The 26,762-nt window shown below is 37.6% G+C and overlaps 1 protein-coding gene across 1 annotated transcript in view; it reads right to left on the reverse strand.

Moving 5' to 3' along the window:
* The window catches only part of LOC103893554 (contactin-associated protein-like 4), a 203,461-nt gene that overhangs the window by 72,767 nt on the left and 103,932 nt on the right, over positions 1–26,762 (reverse strand). The window contains exons 4-8 of the mRNA XM_019470308.1: positions 22,020–22,167; positions 11,085–11,288; positions 10,727–10,911; positions 8,595–8,738; positions 5,803–6,064 (exon numbers count right to left, since the gene is read on the reverse strand). Coding sequence (XP_019325853.1) covers positions 5,803–6,064; positions 8,595–8,738; positions 10,727–10,911; positions 11,085–11,288; positions 22,020–22,167 — 943 coding nt within the window. The remainder of the gene's footprint in view (positions 1–5,802; positions 6,065–8,594; positions 8,739–10,726; positions 10,912–11,084; positions 11,289–22,019; positions 22,168–26,762) is intronic.

Consider the following 26,762-nt stretch of genomic DNA (forward strand, 5'->3'; position numbering starts at 1 on the left):
GCTGTGCCCCCTCCCAGCTTCTCACTGGCAGGGCATGAGAAGCTGAAGAGTCCTTGACTAGTGTAAGCACTACTTAGCAACAACTAAAACATCGGTGTGTTATCAACATTATTCTCATCCTAAATCCAAAATACCTCACTGTACTAGCCACTAGGAAGAAAATTAACTCTATCCCAGTTGAAACCAGGACAAACCATTACCCCTTGTTCTGTCACTACAGGCCCTGGGGAAAAAATCTCTCTCCATCCTTATTATAAGCCCCCTTTTATTCTTTATAGTATTGAAAGGCCACAATAAGGTCTCCCCCGAGACTTCTCTTCTCCAGGCTCAACAACCCCAACTCTCTCAGCCTTTCTTCATAGGAGAAGTGTTCCAGCCCTCTGACCATTTTCATGGCCATCCTCTGGACCCACTCTAAGAGGTCCAGGTTTTTCTTGTATTGGGAACCCCAGAGCTGGATGCAGTACTCTGGGTAGGGTCTCATGAGAGTGGAGTAGAGGGGGAGAATCACCTCCCTCGACCTGCTGGCCATGCTGCTTGTTATGCAGCCCAGGATACAATTGGCTTTCTGGCCTGCAGGCACACATTGCCAGCTCATATCCAATTTTTATCCACCAGTATCCCCAAGTCCTTCTCCACACAGCTGCTCTCGATTCATTCATCCCCCAGTCTGTATTGGGGATTGCCCCGACCCAGGTGTAGGACCTTGCACTTGGCCTTGTTGAAGCTCATGAAGTTTGCAGGGGCCCACTCCTCAGCGTGCCAAGGTCTCCCCGGATGACATCCCTTCCCTCTAGTGAATGAACTGCAGCACTCAGCTTGGTGTCATCAGCAAACTTGCTGAGGATGTACTCAATCCCACTATCTATGTAATTACTGAAGATACTAAATCTAACAATAAATTCTGTAATTTCATTTCAATTGTTGCAAGGATATTTGCTTTTACGTCTTAGTTTTGCATCCTGCTTCAGTAAGTTCTTGTTCTGGTGAGAAAACCGTGTTACAAATATGGCAATATTTGACTGTCAAGGTAGGTAAGAGAATGCCCTAACATAAAGAAGGAGATTGAATGAATAACTGAAGTAGAAAACTTTTTTGGTTACTGGAAAATCGATTATATGAATTTTGCACTTGTTTTGTTTGCTTACTGTAGTTTATCATACTGGCCTACTGAATGATTTTGGGATGGATATTTCATCTCCTCTTCATACAGGCTGGCATGATGTCCTGGTTTCGGCAGGGACAGAGTTAATTTCCTTCCTAGTAGCTGGTACAGTGCTGTCTTTTGGATTTAGGATGAGAACAAAGTTGATTACTCACGGATGTTTTAGTGGTTGCTAGGTAATGTTTACTAGCCAAGGACTTTTCAGCTTCCCATGCTCTACTGACTGAGAAGGCTGGAGGTGCACAAGAAGCTGGGAGGGGGCACAGCCAGGACAGCTGACTCAAACTGGCCAAAGGGACATTCCATACCATGTGACGTCATGCTCAGTACATAGACTGGGGAAAGCTGGCCGGGGGGGCCGCTGCTTGGGGACTGGCTGGGCATCGGTTGGCGGGTGGTGAGCATTATTAAACTGTTTTTATCTCAACCCATGAGTTTTTCTCATTTGTGCTCTTCCAGTTCTCTCCCCCATCCCACCGGCGTGGGGGGGGGTGAGCAAGCGGCTGTGTGGTGCTCAGTTGCCGACTGAGGTTAAACCACAACACATGATTAGAGATACTAAATGATGTTCATTTAGCTCAAGTTAAGACTTCTTAAAATTCCCTTTCATTAAGTCTGGGGACTGAGGAATGCCATTGTGGGAGCACAAGAGACTCCTGAAAAAACAGCTCATTGTAGCCCTCAAATTGAGAACCTTGATTAAATTCACATTTGCTTGTGCAAAGCCACAGAGTGGTATGACATATAAATGGTGGACGCCAACGGACTGCTGACATTTCTATTCCATCTGAAAATTATATTGTCTGGTGCTCTACTAGGAGTTTTAAAAATGCTTTACCAGAAATAAATGATGAAAAAATAGCAATTAAACTTTTAGTGCATAATAAGGTAGCTATTAAACAAGATATCCATTTATTCTCATTAGTAGTACCTCTGTTATTTTAATATCTAAGTACTAAAAAAAAGGTCTGTGGGAGGTCTTGCAGAACAATGACATCCAACCTTAGGAACACATTTATAAAAAGACAATGTATTTTGCTTATTAGGAGCTCAGGGAGAAACAAAAAAAACTAGTTTAGAGAAAGTAATTTATAGATTAGTCTGAAATATAACCACTAAATGCAATGATTGTTAACACCACTTAATTAAAAGCTGCATAGAAATTAAAAGCTGCATAGAAAGACAGGGTCATATGAAGAAATTGAGTAATAAGATCTCAAACATTTATACATGTTGTAATTCAATTTGGTCTCATCATTCAACACAAATTAACTTTGTGTCAATTTCCTTTTTTTAATCTATGTTATTTCTTTGTGAATATTTGATGACCAGCTTGCAAAAGAGGCTACAAAGGAAAGATATTAAGCAACAATTCTGTAAAAGAACTACACAGCTTATTATAACTTAACCACTCATGAATTAACATGCCATTCTCCTCATTTTTACATGGTTGAAGAAATCTTTAAAAAACACATGATAATGAATTTAAGAACTGTGCACAAAGAAATATGCTCTGATTTAATTATCAAATATTGCATATGTGTTTGGTCAGGTCATAAGTCTTTGCCTGGAGGGGAACAAACCTGTCCAGCCATCCGTAATTTAATTACTCAATCTCCAAACACAGACTTGAATTGCTTCAGTGAGTGTAACAATAAACACTTCAAAAACTCAAGAAAAAGTTCCCCATGTGGTTTTGTTAGATAACTTCTTTCTCAGAAGAGAATAAGATGTTTTTGCAGTAGTTTCTGTCTTCACAAAGACAAACAATTCCTCCTGTTAGACTTTATGAAGAGTAAGCTTAATATAGCATGAGAACATTAAATTCTGTTTCAGAATGCGTGTCACGATTTATTTTGGGGTGTTTCAGCTAATATGTTATGTGTTGTGTTGCAACTTTGAAATTGAATAAATTGCTCTATGTGCAAGTCTACAGCTGTCAAAAGTGCTACCACATTCAGCTGGTCTGTTAAAATGATGCTACATGGCAATAGTTTCTTTAACATACATCACCTAATTGAACTGCAATTGAAATAACTACTAAAAAGCCAAATTCATCACTGTTAACTACATACCACTGACATTCTTACTAAGGAATTGACATTTTCAAATGGTAAGCCTAGGGAAATCTCTTGTCATTAAAATGGTACTCTTTGTGCATCAGTTATTTTAGATTATTACAAATACCAGGGCTGATCCTATTATCACCCACAGAAACAGGATCAAAGTATTTATACAAATTTCAACATTATCCGTGGTCATTACTGGCTTACAGTCTTTTCCTGAATTAAAATAATCAACTGTCTAAAATTTTACTTTTAATTATTATACACCTGTAGCAACATAATGAGCTTCAGAGTTATGTTTAACTTTTTTCTTTTTCTTTTTTTTTTTCCCCTCAAAGGAATTTTCATTTTGTATCAGGAATTGAAGGAGGGAATCAGTCTAAAAGAAACAGAATTAAGATTAAGGAGGCTTCATCTTCAAATCCTGTGGCTGTTTCCTTGCTCTGCTTGGGTCTGCTTTGCTTTCTTTGTCTGCCTTACACTGCCAAGCACAGGATTTGTGAACATTTTAGATAACTGATTCTTATTTTGTGTTTGTACCGATTATGATTTTTTTTGGTGAAATTTTCTCCCTCTTTTACATAACTTTTTTAATTCTGTGAGGTCTAAAAGAGATTTGGGGGCTTTGATTTTTATGATAATTATTTTATTTTTTATTTTTTATTTTTATTTCAGTAACTGCTTAGTTTACTTACTGTATTTGTTATTGCTCAAGACAAACTAGCTCTAAACAGCATCATTAATCTCTTCATGTTCTGGCTTGAAAACTCCCTTGAAAGATGCCTTTGGTTTGGTTCCCATCACTCCAATGACTATACAAGATTAATTTTTTCACACATTCAAATCCTTAACTTGTTTTCTAAGTACCAATGCAAAATGCATTTTTCTTACTTGTTATTCACTTGTTAATTCAGTTTACACATTACATTACTGGAACTAACTTGGCTTCTTTTTCACTGATAATATTCCTGCTTTATGAATATGAAATCTGAAATCTATGATTGTGTACCGTTCAAAATAAATCTAGGATCAACTGATTTTTTTGATATCATCATTGTGTTTTCCGCAGCCAAATGACCCATTGCTTCTCTAACATATTCCTCTAGTTAGTGGTCTCTAGTCATCTTCCTTGTCCATACAGAAACCACTCCAATCCCAGCCTCATTTCCTCATCTTCATATATTCTTGGGAATCTCATTTATCAGCCTAATCTCTCTAGTCCTGTTTTTTCTGTCTGAGAACTCATTGTGGAATGACCATTTTATCCTTCTACAAGAAAGGGGCAAAATTCAATTTGTTTACATAAAGGATGTGAAACTCTGAGGCGTCTGTGGTGCATGGAGTGTCAGAGCATAGTATACAACTGATGAAGTGCTGCTAGGTGGAGGTATTGATAGTATCACATGGTGATGTTACTGCTTCTCACCATTTTTTAAAAAAGTTGTGGAAGATGGAGATGTTGTCAGCTCTGTCCTGCTCTCACATTTCATGAAAGAAGGAGATTCCTGGCTACACCAGCAGTCTTGCTGTTCTCACATCAAGTGCTAACAGCACTCAGAAAAACTGAGGAGCCTCTTTGTGAAAGAGGGAGTCCCCTTGCTCCCAAACTGGGTGAAAGTGAAAGCTGGGAGCTGCTTTTCAGAATCCCAGTTGGATACTCTCTAACATGACTGTATCTTACTATATTTGCCTCATCGTCTTGTCCTTATATATTTGTTTACCAACAGGGAAATGGTTCAGAAGATGACTAGAGGGTATGTTTTCTGGAAATCTCAGCTCCACCCTGAGGGCTGCCTGGCAGTGCAAACTACCAAAAGTAGATGATCTAGTCTTAATTCAGTGATTAGCTACAAAAGTGACCCTTTAGCTCTCAATTATTCAGACTCCTCAACTTCTCAATTTCTTTTTGTCTTTACTATAAATCTTTTTTTTTTTTTTTTTTTTTAAATGTACACCCAAACTTGCCCAACCTTTTTGAACCAAACTTTAACTTGCGCCCCAGCTTTGGACCTCAGCTTGGTACTGGGCATCCACTGTCCAAATTTAATGGACAGCTCTGTAATTGAGACCTCTAGAAAATAACAAATATAATATTTATAATAATGTATAATAATGTATAACTTTATAAATGAGAAAAATGAGTTAATTGATGTCCTGTGAAAGCACTGACAAATGATGAAAAACATCTTAATGGCTTAGCTTGACAGAGTAAGAAATTAACTTGTTTACACTTCACAACTGAAAAAAGTTGCTTAGATGTCTCAAATTTCTCAGATTATACACATGAGCTTTACATGCTGTATGTATGTAAAGCTAAGGACTCATCTTTGCAGCCTTTATTATTACAAGTATTTTCTACTCAATCATGGGGAAAAAAGCATAGATATGTGTTTGTGAGAAAAGAAAGTATTTAGAAACTTTTGGGATTAAAATTCACACATTAAAGCATAGTTACACACATGCTAGTCATAAAAATAAGTCACGAATGTAGCTACTAATTTACATGACTTTACATTAACCTATATTTTTATGCGTAGGAATCTTGGATTTTTTTTTCTTCATTTCTGTTACCTGCAGTGATGTCACTCAGTGCTTTTCCTGGTTTATGAAGACTGATTTTAACTTTCCCATCACTCAGATATAAGAGGAAACCACCTGAAGTCTGATGTAGTTTACTAGATAATAGAAGTCCCTCCTTGTTCCAGGTGCGAAACTGGAAACTGATGAATACTTCATCTTGCCCTGATGTGCCTGGCAATGCCAGGTAACTACTGGAGCTCAGAAATGTAACAGGAACCACCTGTGGCTCTAAACATGAGAAGGACATGTTGCCCTAGAAAGAAATGAAACAAATATGGCATTAGGAACATTCAGAGGAAAACATTCATAAGAACCTTTGTATGGAAACTACAGAGTTTCAAAACATTGCACATAGAACCTAATATTTGTAATACTTGAATGTGGTAGTCTAAAAATCAAGTATGAATTCGTAAGGACATAATCAGTTTGAGAAATGTTTATCTAGTTGTTTGACCAGAACAGACATATCTGCCTGAGCAAAGAGTGGCAAGGACCTTTAAGTAAATGAGGTAAGATCCTAAATTACATGGGTGATTTAATGGTACTTCAGGAGTTAGACAGACCTGCTTTGTTTCTCTCTTGGCTCAGCCTCAGGAAGCATTAGGGACTTGACAAATTTCTGAATGTCAGATAAAATGTCACTGAATGCAAAGTTTGGTACAAATATTTACACGAGTCTAAATGCTTGTATAAAAAGAAAAATGTTGAGCTTGGCTACTGATTGTTTAAGGCAGTGTTAAATTTGAGAAAAAAACATTGTGCTGGGCCAAGGAGCAGTCTTTCCAAATCAATGCAACTGGAGCTGTGCACTGACCCCAATTTTTGTTTTCACAAATGGAGAAAATTCCACATATAAACTCTTGCTACTTTCAAATGTGAAACACGTACTTCGTAAGTCAGAAGGAAACATGTTTTCAAGCAGGCCCGTATGGACCAGATCATGATTTGTATTTAGGCAGCTAGCATTTACTTTGTGCTTAACTGCTTCTGAAATCACTGGTTCTTAGGTACCTAAATAAACTTGTAGATGAGTTCATTGACAAACTCTGAGCTTAACCTGCATCTGTGGTTGTACTAAATGATATAGATAAGAATATTCTGTAAGACTGGAATGGGAATAACACATTTTTTGCATCTGGTGTCAGAGTTAGTTAATACATTATGACCCCTGATAGTGATACAATATGCATTTTGATCTAATGTCTTGCTGGCACCATATGAACTATAACTAATTTGTTCTGTTCAGTTGATTAGTAAAAGTTTAATGTCTTTAGAATTTAAAGTGCATTTAACATCTGTTGAACACAAAGAACTTTTAAATTTTTGAACATACATAAAACTATGACCTTATAGTAAAAAGCTAAAAAAATCAATTTTAGAAAAATACTCACTAGCCCCTGGCATGGCAAGACTATAAAAGTTTATCTGTTTTCATTTTCTTCAAGGAAAATATATAAATAAATAAAAGCTCTGTCTTAGGAGCTCAGCTGTAGAGAAATGAATAGTCAACTGAACTGACCCATAGCGAAAAGGCAGTGATCAGATTAATAAACCTTGTTAAATGCTAAAAACTTACCATCTGCAGATTCCCCCTCCACGTTATCTGGACAGCTGCCTGATACTGTATCAGACCAGCAAAGTGGCTATTTAACCAGGATTCTATGGTAACATAGATACTTTCTGGCACATTTACATTATAAAACGTCTCCTAAATAGTTTTGAAAGTAGCACAACAGTTTTTGAGTTCATTTAAGATGAAGATGATGAAAGTTCCTATGACAATAGTTCCCCTTTCACTAGTCCATACAGACCCTCCCATAACTGCGTTCTCCCCAGCATCCGTCAGCATCATGGACAGGATATTATATGGAGGTATCGATTTAGTTAATTCTGGAATATTTCAGATAAGCTTCACATGAGAAGAGATGCCTGTCATTCATTTTTTCTGGGACAGAAAACCAGATTTGATTGTTCATATTCTGAACTGAAATCCAAATCAGAATATTTGGAGCTTGACAGCATTTCATATTTTGTTAATTATTTTGAACTGATTGTTTCCATCATATCTCTACATTTCCTGTTGCTAAATAAATAAATACTGCAAATAGAGATGGCTCTTGTACTATTGGAAAAAAAACCAAAGGACTTTTAGTAAAATTTATAGAAAACCTTCTGTAACACAGAAGAAAATTGGTTCGTTATTTGAACTGTTTCTCTAAATGGTAGGGATTTGGCTAATACAATTGTTGGCCATGTCACAATAAATGCATTAAAGCCACCAATCTAAACTACAGCTCTTCAGACGAAGGGCAGTGTAAATTGACAAACAGAACTTATCTATCAAAATTATAATGCTCTGGAGAAAACAGAGTGGATCAGTGTCCTCAGCAATAGGCAGCTTTTAAAAGGTACTGCTGGTGTTCTTACTAGTCAGGTACAGGAGTCAAAGCCAGAGCTTTGATGACTTCATATATGTCTTATTTTACTCACTGGTTTTTGTACATGCACAACAGTGAGATACCACACAACAGTGAAATATCACACACATCTAAATATCAGCTAAAGAGCTGAAGAATAAAATCCATCCTGCATTGTCTACTGGATGAGTCTGTGCAGCAGCAAATATAAAATAGCCCAATTAGGTGATTCCTTGAATTTTCTTTCATTAAACAACATAGATTTTACTAGAACTGTGTGTTAACAGGTTGCATATGAAAGTGGCTGGGGGGGTTTTTTTTTTTTTTTTTTACTTATTTATTCTTTCTTAACTATGAATCTCTTACCAAAAAGTAGATCTGAGATTTATGCCTCCTGGCCAGGTCAATAATGTTCACTCCATTATAATAAATATTTTCAAAACACCCATGAAAGTTCCTGCGTGACAATGTCCCTGATTTTCCAGGCACTGGGATCCCTCCAAAGCTGAGCTTAGAAAGAGAAGAAAAATCAATGATACTATTAAGTAATTTTCTAAGAAAAGAAGCTGGCAATAGCGTAAGAGCAGAAGTCAAAGACTGGCCAATAATGAATCTGCCACTTCTTGGCTATTTCCTTATATCACACATTTATATATTAAAAGAACAGGCTAACAAAAATTAGGCTATATCAAGTCATATGCATTAAAATATTCTGAAGTGTTAGCTTTTTTTTTGTCTGAGGATGCCTCTTAACAGTTGCTTTGCATGAGTCTTATCAGTTTTCAGGGTCCATTACAGCTGCAAAACCAAGGAGAAGAAGGACAATGCCCAGTACATGCAGACCATGCTGAAGAGTGCGAAAAGGGAGAAGAGAATTCACTAACAACTTCTTTAGGAAATTTGAGCCTGACTTCTCCACTGTGTGCAAATCATAACTACTGTAATAAAGAACAAGACTGCATCAAATTAAATCATTCTAGGGCAGACTCAAAACAAATGAAAGGAGACACTTTTTCCCTCTCAAAATGCTTAGGCTGTGCAGTTCTTTGATATGATGCTGTAGGTTTACTTGGGTTCAGAAAGAGATTGGAAGATTTAATAAAAATAAAAATCCTCTGAGAGCTATTAAATTGAAGAATATCACTCTGTCTTAATAAGTCCCTGAGGCAGAAACTGTTAGAAATCAGTAGGTTATTTTAGAAAAGCATTGCCATAAGGGTGACCTGAGTTATACTCTGGTCTATGTTTCCACTCTTGGGCACCATCAGAAACAGGATACCAGTTTAAGTGAACTTGTGAACTCACCCATTTCAAAGCTATTCTGCTTGACATTGCAGAAAAGGTCAGTTTAAACAATTTATCTTTTACTTTTGAAATTTCACTTGATATTTGAAATAATTTTATTAAAAAAAACAAAATTAAATATATCATATTTCATTAAGTTATTAAATTGAGAAAATTTATAGTCAGAAATGCAATTCTAAATACAGTGGTTCATACTTTTTTGGAAGTATTTAGGATTTTTCCAGCTTTTACTTCCCTTTCTACCTTGTATTGATAACACATACTTCAAACTGCAGTATGGGAAGAGAGGAAAAATTAATTTGCAATACTGGTTGATTTAGTAAAATAAATCTCTTTGCCAATCAGTTAAAACTAACATTTGTTGTTCCCTTTCTTTTTTCCTCCCTTTTTTTTTTTTTTTTCTAAATTGGTATGATCCTCCAAGCCTTGGCATTGTGGCTTAGATCCAGAAATTTTAAGCAGAATGATGACTCTAATCTTGTGATTGATATTTTTGAAATGGGAGAATGCAGATATGGAGCAGCATGAAATCTTACTCTACATTGCTTAAAAACTTGAATGAGTAGAATAAAGTAATTCAGATCTGCGGGTTCCAGACACTCTGCTCTATCACTCATTGTCTCATCCAACAAACAGGACAGGGGCAAACATAAAGCAGCCAGTCATCACATTACAACTGTGAAATAGTGTTATTTTTAACCATAGGTTGGAAACTGTCGCAGCAAATTACACCTATTCCTTTTCATTAATCTACCATTTGTGTAAGCAAGATTTTTTCACAGTACATTTGCCAGATTTAACGGGAATTTGTCTTAATCTAAACATTTCTAAAATGGTTTTATGCTGATTTATTGTAATTTTCATCAAGCCATAAAATAATAACTTTGAGTTGGGGCTCATTCCTTATGTTTACATACTGTTTACCAAATTTGCAGCACTACTGAAATGAAGATATTAAAATAATGAATTCTGAGATGAAAAAGATGGTCTTTTGAAAATTTTGAGTTGCAAGTCTAGTAAAGCATTAGCAATGTAAGAAAATCTCTCTTTCTTTGATTCATTCCTTTAGGAGACAGAAAATCCTTAAAGTCTTAAGCACTACAAACTTCCTTAAGTTCTGTCTCCTTTGCTTGTTTCACTGCATTTACATAACAAAGTTAATAAATGTAATAAAGGAAAGGTAATTTTCACACCTCATATTCAAGGTCCAAATAATTGAATTCTCCTTTTGCATGAAAATGATGAGTGTGTTTATCCACTGTAAAGTTTACTTGATTGTTAAAGTGTTCAATGAGAACAGAATGCCAGTGTTGATCATCCAAAAGGCTGCCCAGTGTAATATTAATTTGGGCATTAGAAGGATGAGTTTTAGTATCACCTTGAAAGAAGAAAAATAAAAATTATTAATTCCATATAAAAATATAATTATTCAAATATAAATTCCTAGTTTATCATACTCTATATATTAAAATCCACTTAACAAATTAGAAGAAGTTTTAGTCAAATAATACCTAATAACTATATTAGACTTTGTGAGACTGTAGCTATTACCTAAATTAATGAGTAGGGACAGCTTCCCTTTAATTAATTCCAGGGTGATGTGGTCTCCATTTTGTCCTTCTCTGTGGAGGAGAATTCCATCACTTTGCATTGTCTTAAACTTCAGAGAAATCACATCTTTCAGTGCACTCATGAGTTTTTGATTAAATGTGTAAATTAGACAACTTTTCCCATCAAAGCCAACAACCTCGGACCCTAGAAGTAAAGAAATGAAAGATAATGTATAATGCTATGTCTAAAAGAAACAGTTGCATGCTACTTCAATATGTTATGAAGTCCCACTACTAACATCCCTAGATTCACCTGTGCCCAGTAAAGTGTAGTTTATTTCTGCTATTCCTGTTCTTCCCCAAATGTTAAGATTCTCCTGTTTTAATGGTGATGCTATCACTAGATAATAAACCAAGGTGAGCAGAAGAGATCTGGCTTTTATTCCAATCCAGTACTAATCTCACATGCTAAAAGGTCTTCCTTGCCTTGGAGCCACGAAGTACTTTGATCATTTCTGTTCTTACTGTGTTCTCAGGGTGAAAATCTCTATTAATTTATCTGCAATTAATTCCAATTAACAAAATAAAGAAGAGAAAAGTCATGTCCATTACATTTAACTGATTTTCAGGGCCTTCATGCAGGCTGTAGATTTAAGCCACTATTAAAATAAATCTGGATATCTGTACAGGAGTTCAAAATAATATCATGGCATACTATTCTAGGAAAGAAACAAAAATATTCTAAAATGAAAACCTGTCAGCTGTGAATACAGCCTGGTTCTCTTCATCAAATGTTTTTTTACTGGAATCATAAACAAATTACAACTTTAAATAAACTGAATTACAGTTTTAGTACTGGAATACAGGACTTCGTATCATCAGTTTTCCAGTATGGATATCACAAAATCACAGAGTAGTTGAGGTTGCCATGCACCTCTGGAGATCATCCTGTCCAACTTCCCCACTCAAAGTAGGGTCAGCTCCAGCAGGTTTCTTAGGACCATGTGCAGTCAGGTTGCCAGGGATAGGGACTACACCTCTCTAGGCAACCCATGCCAGTGTTCAACCATCCTCACAATAAAAAACTGTATTTCAGTTCATGCCCACTGCCTCTTGTCCTGCCACTGGACACCACTGAAAAGATCCTGGCTCTGTCTTTACACCTTCCCATCAAGTATTAATACACATGGGTAAGATTCCCCCCAAGCCTCTTACTCTTCAGTCCCAGCTCTCTCAACCTCTACTCATATGGCAGGTGCTCCAGTCCCTTAATCATATTTGTGGCCTTTTTCTGGATTTGTTCCTGTAAGTCCATGTCTTTCTTGTAGTAGGGATCCCAGAACTGGACCCAGCAATTCAGACATGTCTCATTACCACGGCTGAGTAGAGGGGAAGGATAAGCTTCTTCAACCTGCTGGCAACAGTCTTCCTAAAATAGCCCAGGATGCTGTTGGCCTTCTCTGTTGCAAGGGCATGTTGCCAGCTGATGGTCAACCTGGTGTCTACCAGAACCCTCATGTCTTTTTCTTCAAAGCCACAGTCAGCCCTCAGTGTGCACTGGTAAACCCTTGCTGGGATTATTCTTCCACAGGTGCAAGACCTTGCACTTCCCTTTGTTGAACAGCATGAGATTCCTATCAGCCCATTTCTCCAGCCTGTCTGGATCCCTCTAAATGACATCAAAACCTTCTGGTGTGTCAATCAGTTCTCCAAATTTTTATTGGCTGCAAACTTGCTGAACATACACTCTGCCTCATCAACCAGGTCATTAATGAAGGTGTTAAACAGCATTGAAACCAGTATCAACCCATGGGATACACCACAAGTGAATAGACTCAGCCCAGAGAGGTGGTGGATGTCCCATCCCTGGAAACATTCAAGGTCAGGTTGGACTGGGCTCTGAGCAACCTGATCTAGTTGAAGATGTCCCTGCCCACGGCAGGGGGGTTGGACTAGATGACCTTTAGAGGTCCCTTCCAACCCAAACTATTGTATGATTCTATGATTCTATGACTTTGTGCCACTGATCACAACTCCTTCAGCCAGGCAGTTCAGCCTGTTTTCAGTCCACGTCATTGTCCACCTAAATAGCCTGTACTTATCAGTTGTCTATGAGGACATTATGGGATACAGCATCAAAACTCTTGCTAAACTCAAGATAACCAACACCAAACACTCCCTTTCACTCACCAAGCCAGTTATATCACTGTAGAAGGCTATTAGTATGCTCAGGCATGATTTCCCCTTCATAAATCCATCCTGACTATTTCCAATAATCTGCTCATCCTTCACGTGTTTGAAAATGGTTTCTAGGATTAATTGCTCTTTCACCTTCCCAGGGATTGAAATGAGGCTGACCAGTTTGTAGTTCCCCAGGTATTCGTTCTTGCATTTGTTGAAGATAGGACTGACATTTGTTCTCTTCCAGTCTTTAGGAACCTCTCCCAGTTGCCACTACCTTTCAAAGATAAACAAATGTGGCCTCAGAATGACCGTGGCCAGCCTCCCCAGCACTCTCGGGTGCATCCCAGTAGGTCCATGGGCTTACATATGTCCAGCTTGTTCAAATGTTACATAGTCTGACCCTCCTCCACTGAGGGTCTCCCTTGCTCTAGTCTTTTCTGTGGGCCTCAGAGACCTGAGATTACTGTAGGCAAGTCTTACCAGTGAAGACCAAGGTGAAGAGGGCATTAAGTACCTTGGCCTTATGCATGTCTTTTGCCCCCAGGTCCCCTGCCCCACTCACCAGTAAGCCATATTTTTCCTAGTCCTCCTTTTGCTCCTGATATACCTGTGGAAGACCTTCTTGTTGCCTTCCATGACCTTTATCACTTTCAGTCCAGGAGGTTTGGCTTTTCTAACCACATCCGTGCATGCTCAGACAATGTTTCTGTATTTCTCCTGGGTCATCTGACTTTGCTTCCACCTCTTGTACACTTCTTTTTTATTCCTGAGGTCAGTTAGGAGTTCCTTGCTCATCTGTGCAGACCTCCTGCTACTTTTTCTTCATTTCTTGTTTGTCGGGATAAACCTTTCTTGAGCTTGGAGGAAATGATCCTTGAAAATCAACCAGCTCTCATGGATCCCCCTTGTCTTCAGGACCATCTTCCATGTCACTCTTCCAATCAGGTCCCTGAGCATGAAAAACCTTGCTCTCCTGGAGGCCAGGGCTGTGATCCTGTTATTCGTCTTGTTTCCTTCTCTCAGGATCTTGAACATCACACTCTCATGGTTGTTGCAGCTAAGGCCGCCCCAGCTTTCACGTCCACCATCAGTTTTTCCTTGTTTGTAAGAATAAGGGCCAGTAGACTGTGTCTTCTTGTCAGCTCCTTGATCACCTGTGTTGGGGAGTTATCATCAAAGAACTCCAGAAAACTCCTGGATTGCTTATGCCCTGCTATGTTGTGCCACCAGCAAATAACAGGGTGATTAAAGTCCGCAATAAGCATCAAGGCCTGTGAACCTAAGGCTTCTTCCAGTTGTCTGAAGAAGGCCTCATTCATTTCTGCCATATCAGGTAGTCTGTAGCAGATATCCACCACAATGCCACCACCTTTGGTCTGTCCCCTAATCCTAATCTATAAACTGAGTTGCCCCATCATCTGTCCCCAGACAGAGCCCCATGCATCCCTGCTGCTTGCTCACATAAATAACTGCCTTTCCTCATTGTCCTGGCTAGTCCTTTCTAAACAGCCTGTATCCATCTATGGCACTGCTGCAGTCGTGTGAGCTATTCCACTGTATCCCTGTGGTCGTGACAAGATTGTAGTCTTTCAAATGCATGAAGACCTCAATTTCTTCTGTGTGTTCCTCATGTTGTGTGCATTAGCACACAGGCACTTCGGAAAAGCATCCACTTGTGTTGACTTCTTCAGAAAAGGTGTGAGAACTTCCCCCACCTTCTTGCCCCCACAGCAGCACTTCCCTATTTGTGCATTTGCACTTGAGATGGCCAAGTGCTTGCAATTCAGCCCTGGTTTGTTGTTTCCATAGTCTCTCTTGTCCACACTGCCCTGAAGCCTTTGTTTCTCAAACCAGTCCAGCACTTCCTCACTTGATTTTGGGCCGTCATCTCCCTCCTCCATCATTCTTAGTTTAAAGCTCTCCTCACCAGGTTGGCCAGCCTGTTGGACAAGATGCTTTTGCCTTACATGGTCAGATGGATTCTATATCTTCCTAGCAACTCTTGATCCTCAAAAAGTGTCCTAAGGTTGTTAAATCTGAATAATTGCTGCTGACACCAGCTCTGCAACAAGTTGTTGATCCAAAGGATCCACCCAGTCCTCCTCAAGCACTTTTCTTTTGTCAGCAGGAACAAGGAAAATGCCACCTGAGACCCTATGCCCCTGCCCCTTGTCCCTAGAGCCATGTAGTCATGCTTGATACACACCAGGTGTTCCCTGGCAGTACTGTTGGTGCCCATATGGAAGAACAGCAGAGGGGGATAGTCCGAAGGCTGGACAAGCTTCAACAGTCTCTGCACAATGTCCTGGATCCAAGTCCCCAGGAAGCAGAAAACCTCCCTAGAAACCTTCAGACAGGCAGATAGGGGGGCCTCCAACACCTGCAAAGGGGAGAGTTGGGGACATGCCTCAAGGGGCATCTTCATAGCATAGAATCATACGATAATCAGGGTTGGAAGGGACTTTTTAAAGATTATCTAGTTCCAATGCCCTTGCCACAGGCAGGGACATCTTTAACTAGATCAGGTTGCTCAAAGCCCCATACAACCTGACCTTGAACACTTCTAATGATGGGGCATCCACAACTTACGAAGGGAACCTGTTCCAGTGCCTCACCACCTTCATCATAACAAAAAAAATTACAACTTCCTTATGTCCAATCTAAATCTACCCTCTTTCAGATTAAAACCATTACTGTCCTGTCACTACAGGCTCTGGAAAAAACTCTCTCTCCATCTTTCTTATAAGCCCCCTTTAAGTATTGAAAGGCCACAATAAGGTCTCCCCAGAGACTTCTCTTCTCCAGGCTCAACAATCCCAACTCTCTCAGCCTTTCTTCATAGGAGAAGTGTTCCAGCCCTCTGATCATTTTTGTGGGCCTCCTCTGGACCTGCTCCAACAGGTCCATGTCTTTCTTCTGCTGGGGACCCCAAAGCTGGATGCAGTACTCCAGGTCGGGTCTCATGAGAGTGGAGTGGAGAGGGAGAATCACCTCCCTTGACCTGCTTGATAGGGAAGGGAAGGGAAGGGAAGGGAAGGGAAGGGAAGGGAAGGGAAGGGAAGGGACAACTGATTTTATCCCAATACTATAAAATAATATCTGTCAAAGTCAGTACAGATTGAACAAGACACACACAAATGAACTGATAACACTATAAAAAGCTCATAGAGTATTCACAGTTCATAAGTAAAGAAGTAAAAGGTAATTACCATTGAAAGATACATTTGTGAAATAAATGAAGATGTAAAGGACACTCAATAAAATATGAAGTTATTTTTCAACTGACTGATTGACTTCTTGCAAGTCAATGGAAACCCATTATCTATTTACTAACTTTATTTAATTTCACTAAAAATATTTCTCCACATTGTCGGCATGGAAATGAACTCAATTAAAATTAACTATAATACCTGAAGTCAGCCATTTATATTCCATTTTCAAAAACTCTTGTCAAGTGAATGCAGCTATGTTTTTAAATATAATTTCCTGTTTTTCTTCACATCTTGATAATGTACTTCTTACTTATGAAGAATTCATTTACCAAATGTACAATGAATAAATGTGACATTCTACTTAAAAATGAATCCTAGGTTGACTATTTTACTTCATTATGTCATTGAATGAATGTGGACAGTAAAAGCATTAATCAATGTTAAATTTAAATAATGAATGTGAAATTTAATAGCTTTAATAAAAACTTCAATAATAGAACTTGTACATTGTTATGTATCTATCAAGCCAGCTAACTAGATATATTCTTAGTAGGTACTGATAACAGCAGTGGTTTTTGATTTGGAACATATTCTTGTTATTCGTTATTGAGACAAGAGCATAAATAACATTTAGCACTGCTCTCCAAAATACCTTTCACTATTCTGCAGCACTAGCTCCAAAGAAGCAAATGTCCTCTGTCCAAATTTGGAAAATAAACAAAATCAAACCTTCCCCCCCACAGCCATGCATGAATTAAGATTATGAAAGGGCTACAGATGTTAATTAAAATCCTTATAACATTTCTCACATATGTTTTGTCTTCACCATCTGTGCATTACCACTAGAAATAAATTGAAAGAGTTGTGAGAGATAAAGCTTGGGTCTCCTACAGGGTTATCAGGATAGAAGGAATGAGCCCAAGTACCCAGGGTGCCATAACATTTACCTCTTTCATATTTACCAACTAGTCTTAGCTTCTAATAGTCCCTGGACTTGAACATCAGTCTCCATGGGTTTTCTCTACTCTACTCTACTGTTATAAATAAGGAAAATAAAAAAGAGTGATTTGCTTTGTGAACATTCATCTTTTGTTTTCACAATTTACAATGTGTCTTTCTCAAATTAATGTAATCTAAATCCTTAGTATACTGTGAAAATACCTTTGGAAGTGATGAAATGCCTCTGAGAAACTGGAAATTCTGGAAGCATCCTAACACACCATAGGATCAAGAATTCTAGTGATCCTAAGCAAAAGTTTTACTTACAATATCTTTGTTTGAAACATGATTTGATTTTTGTTGACCTTTAAATTAACTGAAATTAATGCTAATGCTTTAGAAAGAACATTTAACATTGTTAGAGGTCTCTGGAAGAGGGTTTGTACCTCACAGTATCTGCAGTGCTTGTTGTGAGGTACTGCATCTAACGATGTTTTAATGTACAGTGTGCATTTAGTTCCCAGTTATCTTTCTCCTACAACTTTATACAATTGTCATTTTCACATTTACAATGATCTGTCTTTCATATGAAAAAGCTTTTTTTTTTCTATTTTTAGCCTCCTCGTTTTCAGAGGATGGAATGAGAAAGAGAGCGTTGTAATGAAGGGAGAAAAGAATAAGCCAGAGAGACTTCTAATTTCCCTTTTTTAGTGTCAGGGGATAGCTTAACCTGAACTCTGTTTTAAATGGCTTAATTGTCAAAATCTGACATTTCAGGAACAAGACAAAGGAAATGTCTGTAGAGATTTATCAGTCTCTTTTGCACGCACTAAATAGGAAGAACTATTAGGCAGAGGCTAAGAGATTTTGGGGTGGGTTTTTTTGGCAGCACAGGGTGTTTGTTGTGTGGTCATGGTACAAGCAGATTTCGTCAGTCCATGAAGCCAGGTAGTTCACCTCGAGGCAGAAAACATCTTTCTTTCTTTCTTACATGAAAAAGACTGTAGAACAGGAGTAAGAAAACCGAGGAACATGGCAGAGGTAGAGTGAGGAAGGACAAGAACTAAACACAAAGAATACAGGAGAACTCTTTTAATGTTTCATATAACTCCATAACTGGCTACCCTTATTTAGCCTTTCTATTCCATAGAGAGCTAAGAGGCAAAAATGGAAGGACTTGTTCTGGATGCATGCTTTACAAATATATAAAATGAGACAGTCTTTGGCCTAAAAAGTTTATAGTAAAAAAAGAGTTCTTTGTAAAAAAAAAAAGGAAACAAACTTCATAATAACCTGGTTTATCCTATGGACATCTATCATGGATATTACCAAACTTCATTGAGACTATAATTAAAGGGGAAATGTTAGTTCTGAGGATATTAGGCTAAGTTATTCAGAGCAGATATTTGGCTGGAAGACAACAGAGCAGCAACTTGAAAGTAGTGCAAACAATTGTCCCGTAAGTATGACTTCATTAATATAGTAAAAACTTCTTTTGGATGTAACAGATATGCATCTTTTGTGTCTCGCAGGGGTCTGTACTGGGACCAGTACTGTTTAATATCTTCAGGAATGACATAGACAGTGGGATCGAGTGCACCCTCAGCAAGTTTGCAGATGACACCAAGCTCAGTGGTGCGGTTGACATGCCAGAGGGACGGGATGCCATTCAGAGGGACCTGGGCAAGCTCGAGAAGTGGGCCTGTGTGAACCGTGGCCAGCGGTCGAGGGAGGTGATTCTGCCCCTCTACTCTGCTCTGGTGAGACCCCACCTGGAGTACTGTGTCCAGCTCTGGAGCCCTCCGTACAGGAAAGACATGGACCTGTTAGATCGGGTCCAGAAGAGGGCCACGAAAATTATCAGGGGGATGATAAGGAAGATATAAGGAAGAAATTTTTTACTCTGAGGGTGGTGAAACACTGGCACAGGTTGCCCAGAGAGGTGGTGGATGGAAACATCCTGGAAACACTCAAGGTCATGCTGGACAGGGCTCTGAGCAACCTGATCTAGTTGAAGAAGTTCCTGCTCATTGCAGGGAGGTTGGACTAAATGACCTTTAAAGGTCCCTTCCAACCCAAACTATTCTATGACTCTTTGATTATATGATTTTTCAGTATCACTTTATGGAATTGTGAGATCAACTTCATGTAGTCTTGCAGTTTTAGTTGTGTAATTTGCAACAGACAAGACTGAAGGAAGAAATTACTGCATTTGCACTTGAATACAGAACACAGTCCACATATTCGGTGGTAACTAGAAAGAGAGTTGCTTACTCTTACAATGTAAGACCCAGTAAGATCTCTCTGAAGGGAAGAATGAGAAATGGGAAATCTGAAAAGTGTGAATGAAAGTTAAAATAGGTATCATTGGCATTTCTGCTTTTCTTTAGTTTCTGGTCCCGCCTGGAAAAGGACATAACAATTCAGAAACAGCCAGGCATAATAACTGTAACAATAACTACATGTCCTGCGTGTCTGATAAATGGAGGAAAAGACTGGAGAGAAAGAATTCATCTTTCAAATTGTTAAATATATTTTGGAACTATAAGACTATAATCACCTGGTTTGTCTTCAATAACAACCACTGAATTGAACTACTAAAAGCACATGGTAATTATAGATATTCAAAATAAATAAAGAGATGATAAACAGTCTGCAATTCATTTGGAATGAAAGCATTTATACATTGAAAAAATAAGCATTTCAATAACTCACAACATCATTAATACAGAGAAAATCTTAACCAGCTTAAAAAAAAGTTTCCATATTTTTAACGCTATCACATTCTTTATGTATTACATTACATTGGATAATGGATAAAGTAAATATTCCTTTTAAATTCAGCCTGATCTTAGAAGATAGTTATCATTGATTTGTTTCCATAAGCTATCTACAGGATCGATCCTGTACCAAATAAGTAAAATACAGAAAAAATACATAATCTTCCTCAAAAGTAGTTACTGACCACATACAAAATATTTTAACTGAGTAACTGCTTATTCCATATGTTTTATAATTTTTAGTAACATGGACACTGTCCTCTTTTAGTCCTTTAGACTCGTAGATTTTCCATTGGCAGCATGGCAATAGGGATATCACAGAAGACAGCCATAAGATACCTTGCAAGGTGTGATACAGAAAAATACAGTAGTGAATACAGATAATTAAAGTCTAGATTTTAGGCATGTGCAAAAGAGAGCTTTTCAGTTTGGAAATGTTTGAGAACAAAACTTTGAGTAAGGATTTAAACATTGTCGAATGCACAAGGTAAAGGACTGGGAAGAAGCAAAGCTGATTGACTTTCAGTGAAGCTTAGAGACAGGAAATAATGTACTTTCATCAAGTAACACAGAGATGAGATGAGATTTCAAATGTGCGACTCAGGTGAGCTTTCAGCTGGGAATGATAAAGACATCTGTTCAGCCTCCATGGTACCTCCAGGTACTTAAAACAGTGGAGGGTAAGTTGAATCTTGGCCACATTTCTCAGTTACAGCAGTATCATTAGATTGTTCTAGGAATCATAGTCATGTTCCCAGTCTCCAGGCAGATGTCACTGAGGAATTCTGTGTGATTTTAGCTTCTCACATCCTTTTACTGGCATGAGCTGTCTGTTCTCTGGGATGGGGCAGTTTACCTAATTTCTGAGCTGACCTAATCTCCTGCAGCCCGGTTGAAATTTTCAATATCCTTAGTTCATGGTCTTTTACTCATTTTACAAAGCCAAGTTTAAGGCAGAAAGACCAGAGATGTGTTTTACTGATGTTCAGTTTAAAGTCAGATACTAATGAATGGAAATAGGAGATATGTGGAGACCATTCAGAAGAGATCAGCCCTGTAAAGCATGACTTAAGCATAGAAGTTAAAAAAAAAAAAATCTTACAAAAAAACAACAGATGAAAGTACTTAAAACAAGCAGTTAAAGAGGTTGCTTAAAATAAACTCTGTTTCCTTCTTGGAGAAAAGTTGTGGAGAATAAAAAGCAGTAAACAACTTGCTAAGAGGAATATTTTTTAAAAAGTCCAAGGATGAAGATCTGTAACAGGAAGACAACAGGAAGATTTACATTGTCCAGCAGATCAATACAACCATAACACGTATGTATTTGTCTTCCAAATGCTTGTATCAGTTATTAATGTTTTATTAATAACACAAGAATTATTCTAAGAGTACCCCTTAAATATGTAACAACTTTGAACTATCCTTCAATTGTATATTTTTGGGTCTATCTATTTGTACTCTTATTGGCTCAGGACCAAGACCATATATATTTAAAACTGTAAACATTTTCCACATTTCGCCTTTCAGGTAGAAAGTATACCATGTTAAGATGCAGGTTTTAAGACTATCAAAAAAAGAGTTTGCAGTAAATCAGTTACTGGATTATGTTCACACCATTCATTCCAACACAGAAAGAACGGGAAAATAAGCATCACATATTGTTAGCTGATGCAGAAATAGTGAAGTCTGCACATAAACTTACTGAATGAGTTTTATTCAAGATTAAATTTAAGCTTGGAACTCGATTTTCAAGTTTAATTTAGGTAGCAAAAGACAATGATGAATAGTCATTTCATTTAGCTGATTCAGCAAAACACTTACTGTATGTGCATCCATACACTTCAATGCGCATTCCAATTCTGCCATTCGGATTCCAGTCCAAAGGCACAAAACGGAGAAATCTTGCTTTAATGGAATGCTGAAGCTTATAGTATACAACACTGTCTGCATTTGTGTTTCCAGAAAAGGCCTAGAAGAAAATGAAAAAGAGATCAGCCACATCCATATTGAATATAGAAAGACGTGGAAGTATTGCTGATCTTTTCATTTTATACCCTTATATGGCAAACAGTCAAACACAGGAATAAAATGTAATTGTCAGTGAATTCCATAGGAACAACCGCTGAATCAATCTTGACTATTCTTCTGGATCAAGTGTTAAGTCATTTGTATGTTTAGTACTGATACCACACTCACTGAAAAATCTCACACCTTCTAAAATTTAAGTGAATGAAACATTTCAAAACCAAATGTGCCTTTCACAAAATGTGTAGACCATCCTGGCATTTCAGTGTATTGTACCATCTAATACTTTTTCATAAGACAACAGAGTAAGATCTATGATTTCCTCTTACTGAAAAGTTAGATAAATTTCATTGCAAACCTCTGTTTTAGATGTGTATTATGCTGAATACAAAAAGTTCTTATACTGACAGACCATGATGTTGAAAGACTGGTTTCCAACTAAAGAATCCAGAGTATTAAAAAAAGATTTTAACTCAGTGTTCTGTTGAAAAAGAAAAATCTAAATTTCAACTTTTTTTCCCAGGTGAGCTATAAAAAAATAAAGTATTATCATAGAAACTTTTTTTTGGCAGTATTTAACTGATAAGACTGGTTTCCCTTTTTGTTACACAAAGAAAACATAAAGAAACATAGAGAAATATAAAGAAGAACGTAAAAAATCTGAAGAGGTGTAATCATGAACTTTAGCATCCTAAAGACTGGAGAATATCTTCTGATTTTGTTGGTTACATGTTCAGGTGTTGTGTGGGTTTTTTTTCTCATTGCCTGTTTGTGATATGTGAAGCAGAAAGAATTTGTTCAAACATTTTGGGTCTAAATATCTGATAAATTAGATAGAAATAGCTCTCTGAAATATTTTGATGAGCAGAATTGAAAAGATTACACACTTTTGGATATATGGACAGTACTGTTGCTATAGCCATAAGCCACAGATATTGCAACTGCAGAAGTATATAAAAACCAACACCTTAGGTATACAGCTTCTCTTTCCATGAGTTTTTGAAGCAGAGTTGAGCTTCATTGCGTTCATTATTTACCCTCCTATACATGAATCTTTGCGCTTTCCCTACCTTGTACTAGTAAAATTTTAATAAATTCTAATCTCTGATGATTCAATAGAAAAAAAAAACAAACAAACCAACAAAAGGAAAGAGAAAACAGCTAGTGAATGGGTTCATTACAGCTAACCTATTAAGCTAATAATAAGCAATGAGAGTTAGTGACTCTGAATGTCCACACCACTTTCAGCTTCATGCTTTATAATTTCACTATCACAGCAGGTGAAGGTGGAAACATCCTAAAACAAACACCAGAGAAGAGCTACTATTTGGACGGTGAGTCCCTTCCAGACCTCTTGTCCTTTCAAATCCTTATTTGCAGTCTGTAACAAATATAGCTGCCAATGAAAGTGGCAATTAGTTTGTTGACTGAACCAGAACCCAGGCCCCAGAAGTTTGAGTACTGTGAGCAAATGAAGTGTTCGATTAAGATTTAATTTTTTTCCAAAATAATTTTCAGAGGGCAGCCACCTCATGAAAATTAGTTGTTAAGTTTTGAGTACAGAATGCATATTGCTTGATTTTTTACTGCAGGGTATACTTAAGCCATGTGTTCTTAATTTAAAATTAGGTTTTTTACTTCAGTAACAGCCTAGAAGTAATTCAAAAAACTCCTTAAACCATTCAGAATGGTCAGTTTAGAAATCAGTACTTTTAGCTGTCATTTTACAAAGCTTATATCTGGGAAGAACACATTTTAACATGTATCAATTGAGTAGAGTATTAAATGGGTTTTATTGCTTGATTTTAAACACTCTAAAGGTTAAAATACATAATTTGGGGCTTTTTTCAGTTTTAATCCTTTTCACAAGAAAGAGAAAGAGGAGGCAATCAGACAGGTTTTTCTCCAGACTACCAGTACTAAAGGCATATCCGAAGCATATGAAAGTAGTTTGTAGGCTTTTTAGAGAAGAAGCATATTCAACGTGATAGATACACTCCTGTCTTTACAGTAGAACACGATTACTATTTCACAGTAAGATCCAGCCATCGTTTAAAAACACAACAATTATAACCATATAATAAGCTTCCTTCCTCCCACCTCTGCCTTCTTCAGACTGTTCAGATCACTTCATTCTTGTGCCAAATCACTCAAAGGGAACATGCCATTATTCTAGATTATGTAGAGTCCTCTCAACCTACACAGGCATCTGATGGTTAAAAAGACCCAGTGTGACCCCCAGTTAATATAAATGTTACACATAAGAAGCATTGTTTGCATAAATATTAATAGGGTTGTAAAGCTAACCCCTCCAGTATAACTGCCTACTGAATCTTAGTTGATGCTTTTACAGATACTATATTATACTGCTTTTTAACAGTATGAAGACATATCATCTTTCTCAAAGAATACAGTTTTTGAAACATGGAAACACTATATTGTAGTTTAGCCTTAAACGGTAGCAAGGGCACTCAGCAGCATAGATGTCTAAGTAGATAGCTCTTCATGGCCTATTTTATTCCATGAAGGAAAAGTACCTTGGGCTGTACTGAAGCCTGAAATGAGGGCCTACTCTCAAACATGTTTTAACCCTCCTACTCAATTTCTAACCCCATAGCTTCTTTATGTCAAGCTATTTTAACCCTGCTTTGAAGACAGAATTATTTAGTTCATTATGGCATCAGAAATCAAACATGTGCTCCGGACTGCATTAGTAAAGTTAAATCCTGTGTGTAGAAGGGCATCACCAAGCTCAGAACAATTGTGAAGGTAAGCTTACATCAAGATAAGGCAAAACGGAAGGTCTTTGTTTCCCTCTCCATTCTCTGTCTAGAAAGCAAATGTAACAGGGATAACACCAACATCATGTCAAAACTTCCTCAGCCAGTCAAAAAGTCCTCCACAGGTAAAGCTGCGTATAAGACATGCACTGTGTATACTGAGCCATGCTTTAGATTACCTAGAACAGATGACGCTTATTTACGAACGCAACTTTTACTGTATAATATATTATATATACACTGTAAAACATACTGTAGGACTAAATTATATGCACTGTGTTTTTACATATATTGTGTACCCATTGTAAGAAATATTATTTATTACAAATATTACTTCCTATTAAATACAAATATTATTATGTTAAATAAGTATACTTAGTTGCAAATTCTCATTTCGTGTTTAATGACAAGAACTAGAACACGACCCCAACCTGGATAATTTTGTCAGAAGAGGAAGTTTAGCAGTGAGGTACTAGTGTACCTCAAGAAGGGTCTGAGCTTCATCATGTGTTTTATGAATTCTACTACCAAAACCAGCAAAAGCAGTTGACAAAATCAATGTGAAGTAACTGAAAGCTGTTCCTATAAAATACTTGCTGTTGTTGCATGATGATGGTTATGTTTTGGTACACTCTCAGGCCAAACTGCCTGTACAAGTCTTTCTGCTTATGACACACACCAAAACTGTACTTGGTACTAGTGCCAGGGGTCCTCAGGAAGGAATAGAAATCCCAGTAGGTTACTGGCAATTTATTCACCTTAGAGTATCATTCAAACTACACTAATAATGCTGCAGGCTTAATACATCTTGAGCTCTTCTGAGAACTAAGGGAGTTAAAACCAAATTATTTTCTCCCATAACTTTTAAGCTATACCCAAATTCATATAGTAGTTTAACTATTTCTGTCTCAGTAACAAAAGGAGTGTCTATTCAAGTTAACCTAGCACACAGTACAATTAACATCGATGTCAATGAAATATTCACTGCACAAGAATCCAAACATTCAGACTCTTCCTTCTCATCCTATTACCATTGTGGGAAGTTATTGTTAGTCTTTTGAAGTCAGTCCTGAAAGTCAACAGATGTGAACCGTTTGGTTAAAGTGAAAAAATGAGTGTGAAAGTCCTTCACTTTGACCAGAAAACACTGTACCAGACAACTGCCTCCTTTACTTGATCTCCAGATTAGAATTATGGCTAGAAGAAAATGATTGCATAGATAAAATTATAAAAGATTGTTAGGGTTTTATTGGTTATAATCAATGATTTATGCAAAACTTGACAGATCTGTTGGTTATAAAATATTAGCAGTGGCATCTTAGTGAGGAGCCCTGTGCCATAAGTTACTTGCTATATTTTTCACCAGGTCTTGTTTCTGAATTGTTTGAAGATATAGTTGTGTGTGTGTGTATACATATATGTATAGTTGAACTATACTAGAGTAACCTTAAATTGACAAAAACACATGACAGTTGCACATATTCATAAATTTGACTGACCATAACCTCTTTTGTAAAGAAGGATGGTGTGTGTGTATGTATCTACATATATATATATGGCAGTCCGGTGAAGTTCCCACTGACTGGAAAAGGGGAAACATAACCCCCATTTTTAAAAAGGGAAAAAAGGAAGACCCGGGGAACTACAGGCCAGTCAGTCTCACCTCTGTGCCTGGGAAGATCATGGAGCAGATCCTCCTGGAAGCTATGCTGAGGCACATGGAGGACAGGGAGGTGATTTGAGACAGCCAGCATGGCTT

This window comes from Aptenodytes forsteri, unplaced genomic scaffold (assembly GCF_000699145.1).
Source record: "Aptenodytes forsteri isolate BGI_AS27 unplaced genomic scaffold, ASM69914v1 Scaffold42, whole genome shotgun sequence".
Taxonomy (NCBI): domain Eukaryota; kingdom Metazoa; phylum Chordata; class Aves; order Sphenisciformes; family Spheniscidae; genus Aptenodytes; species Aptenodytes forsteri.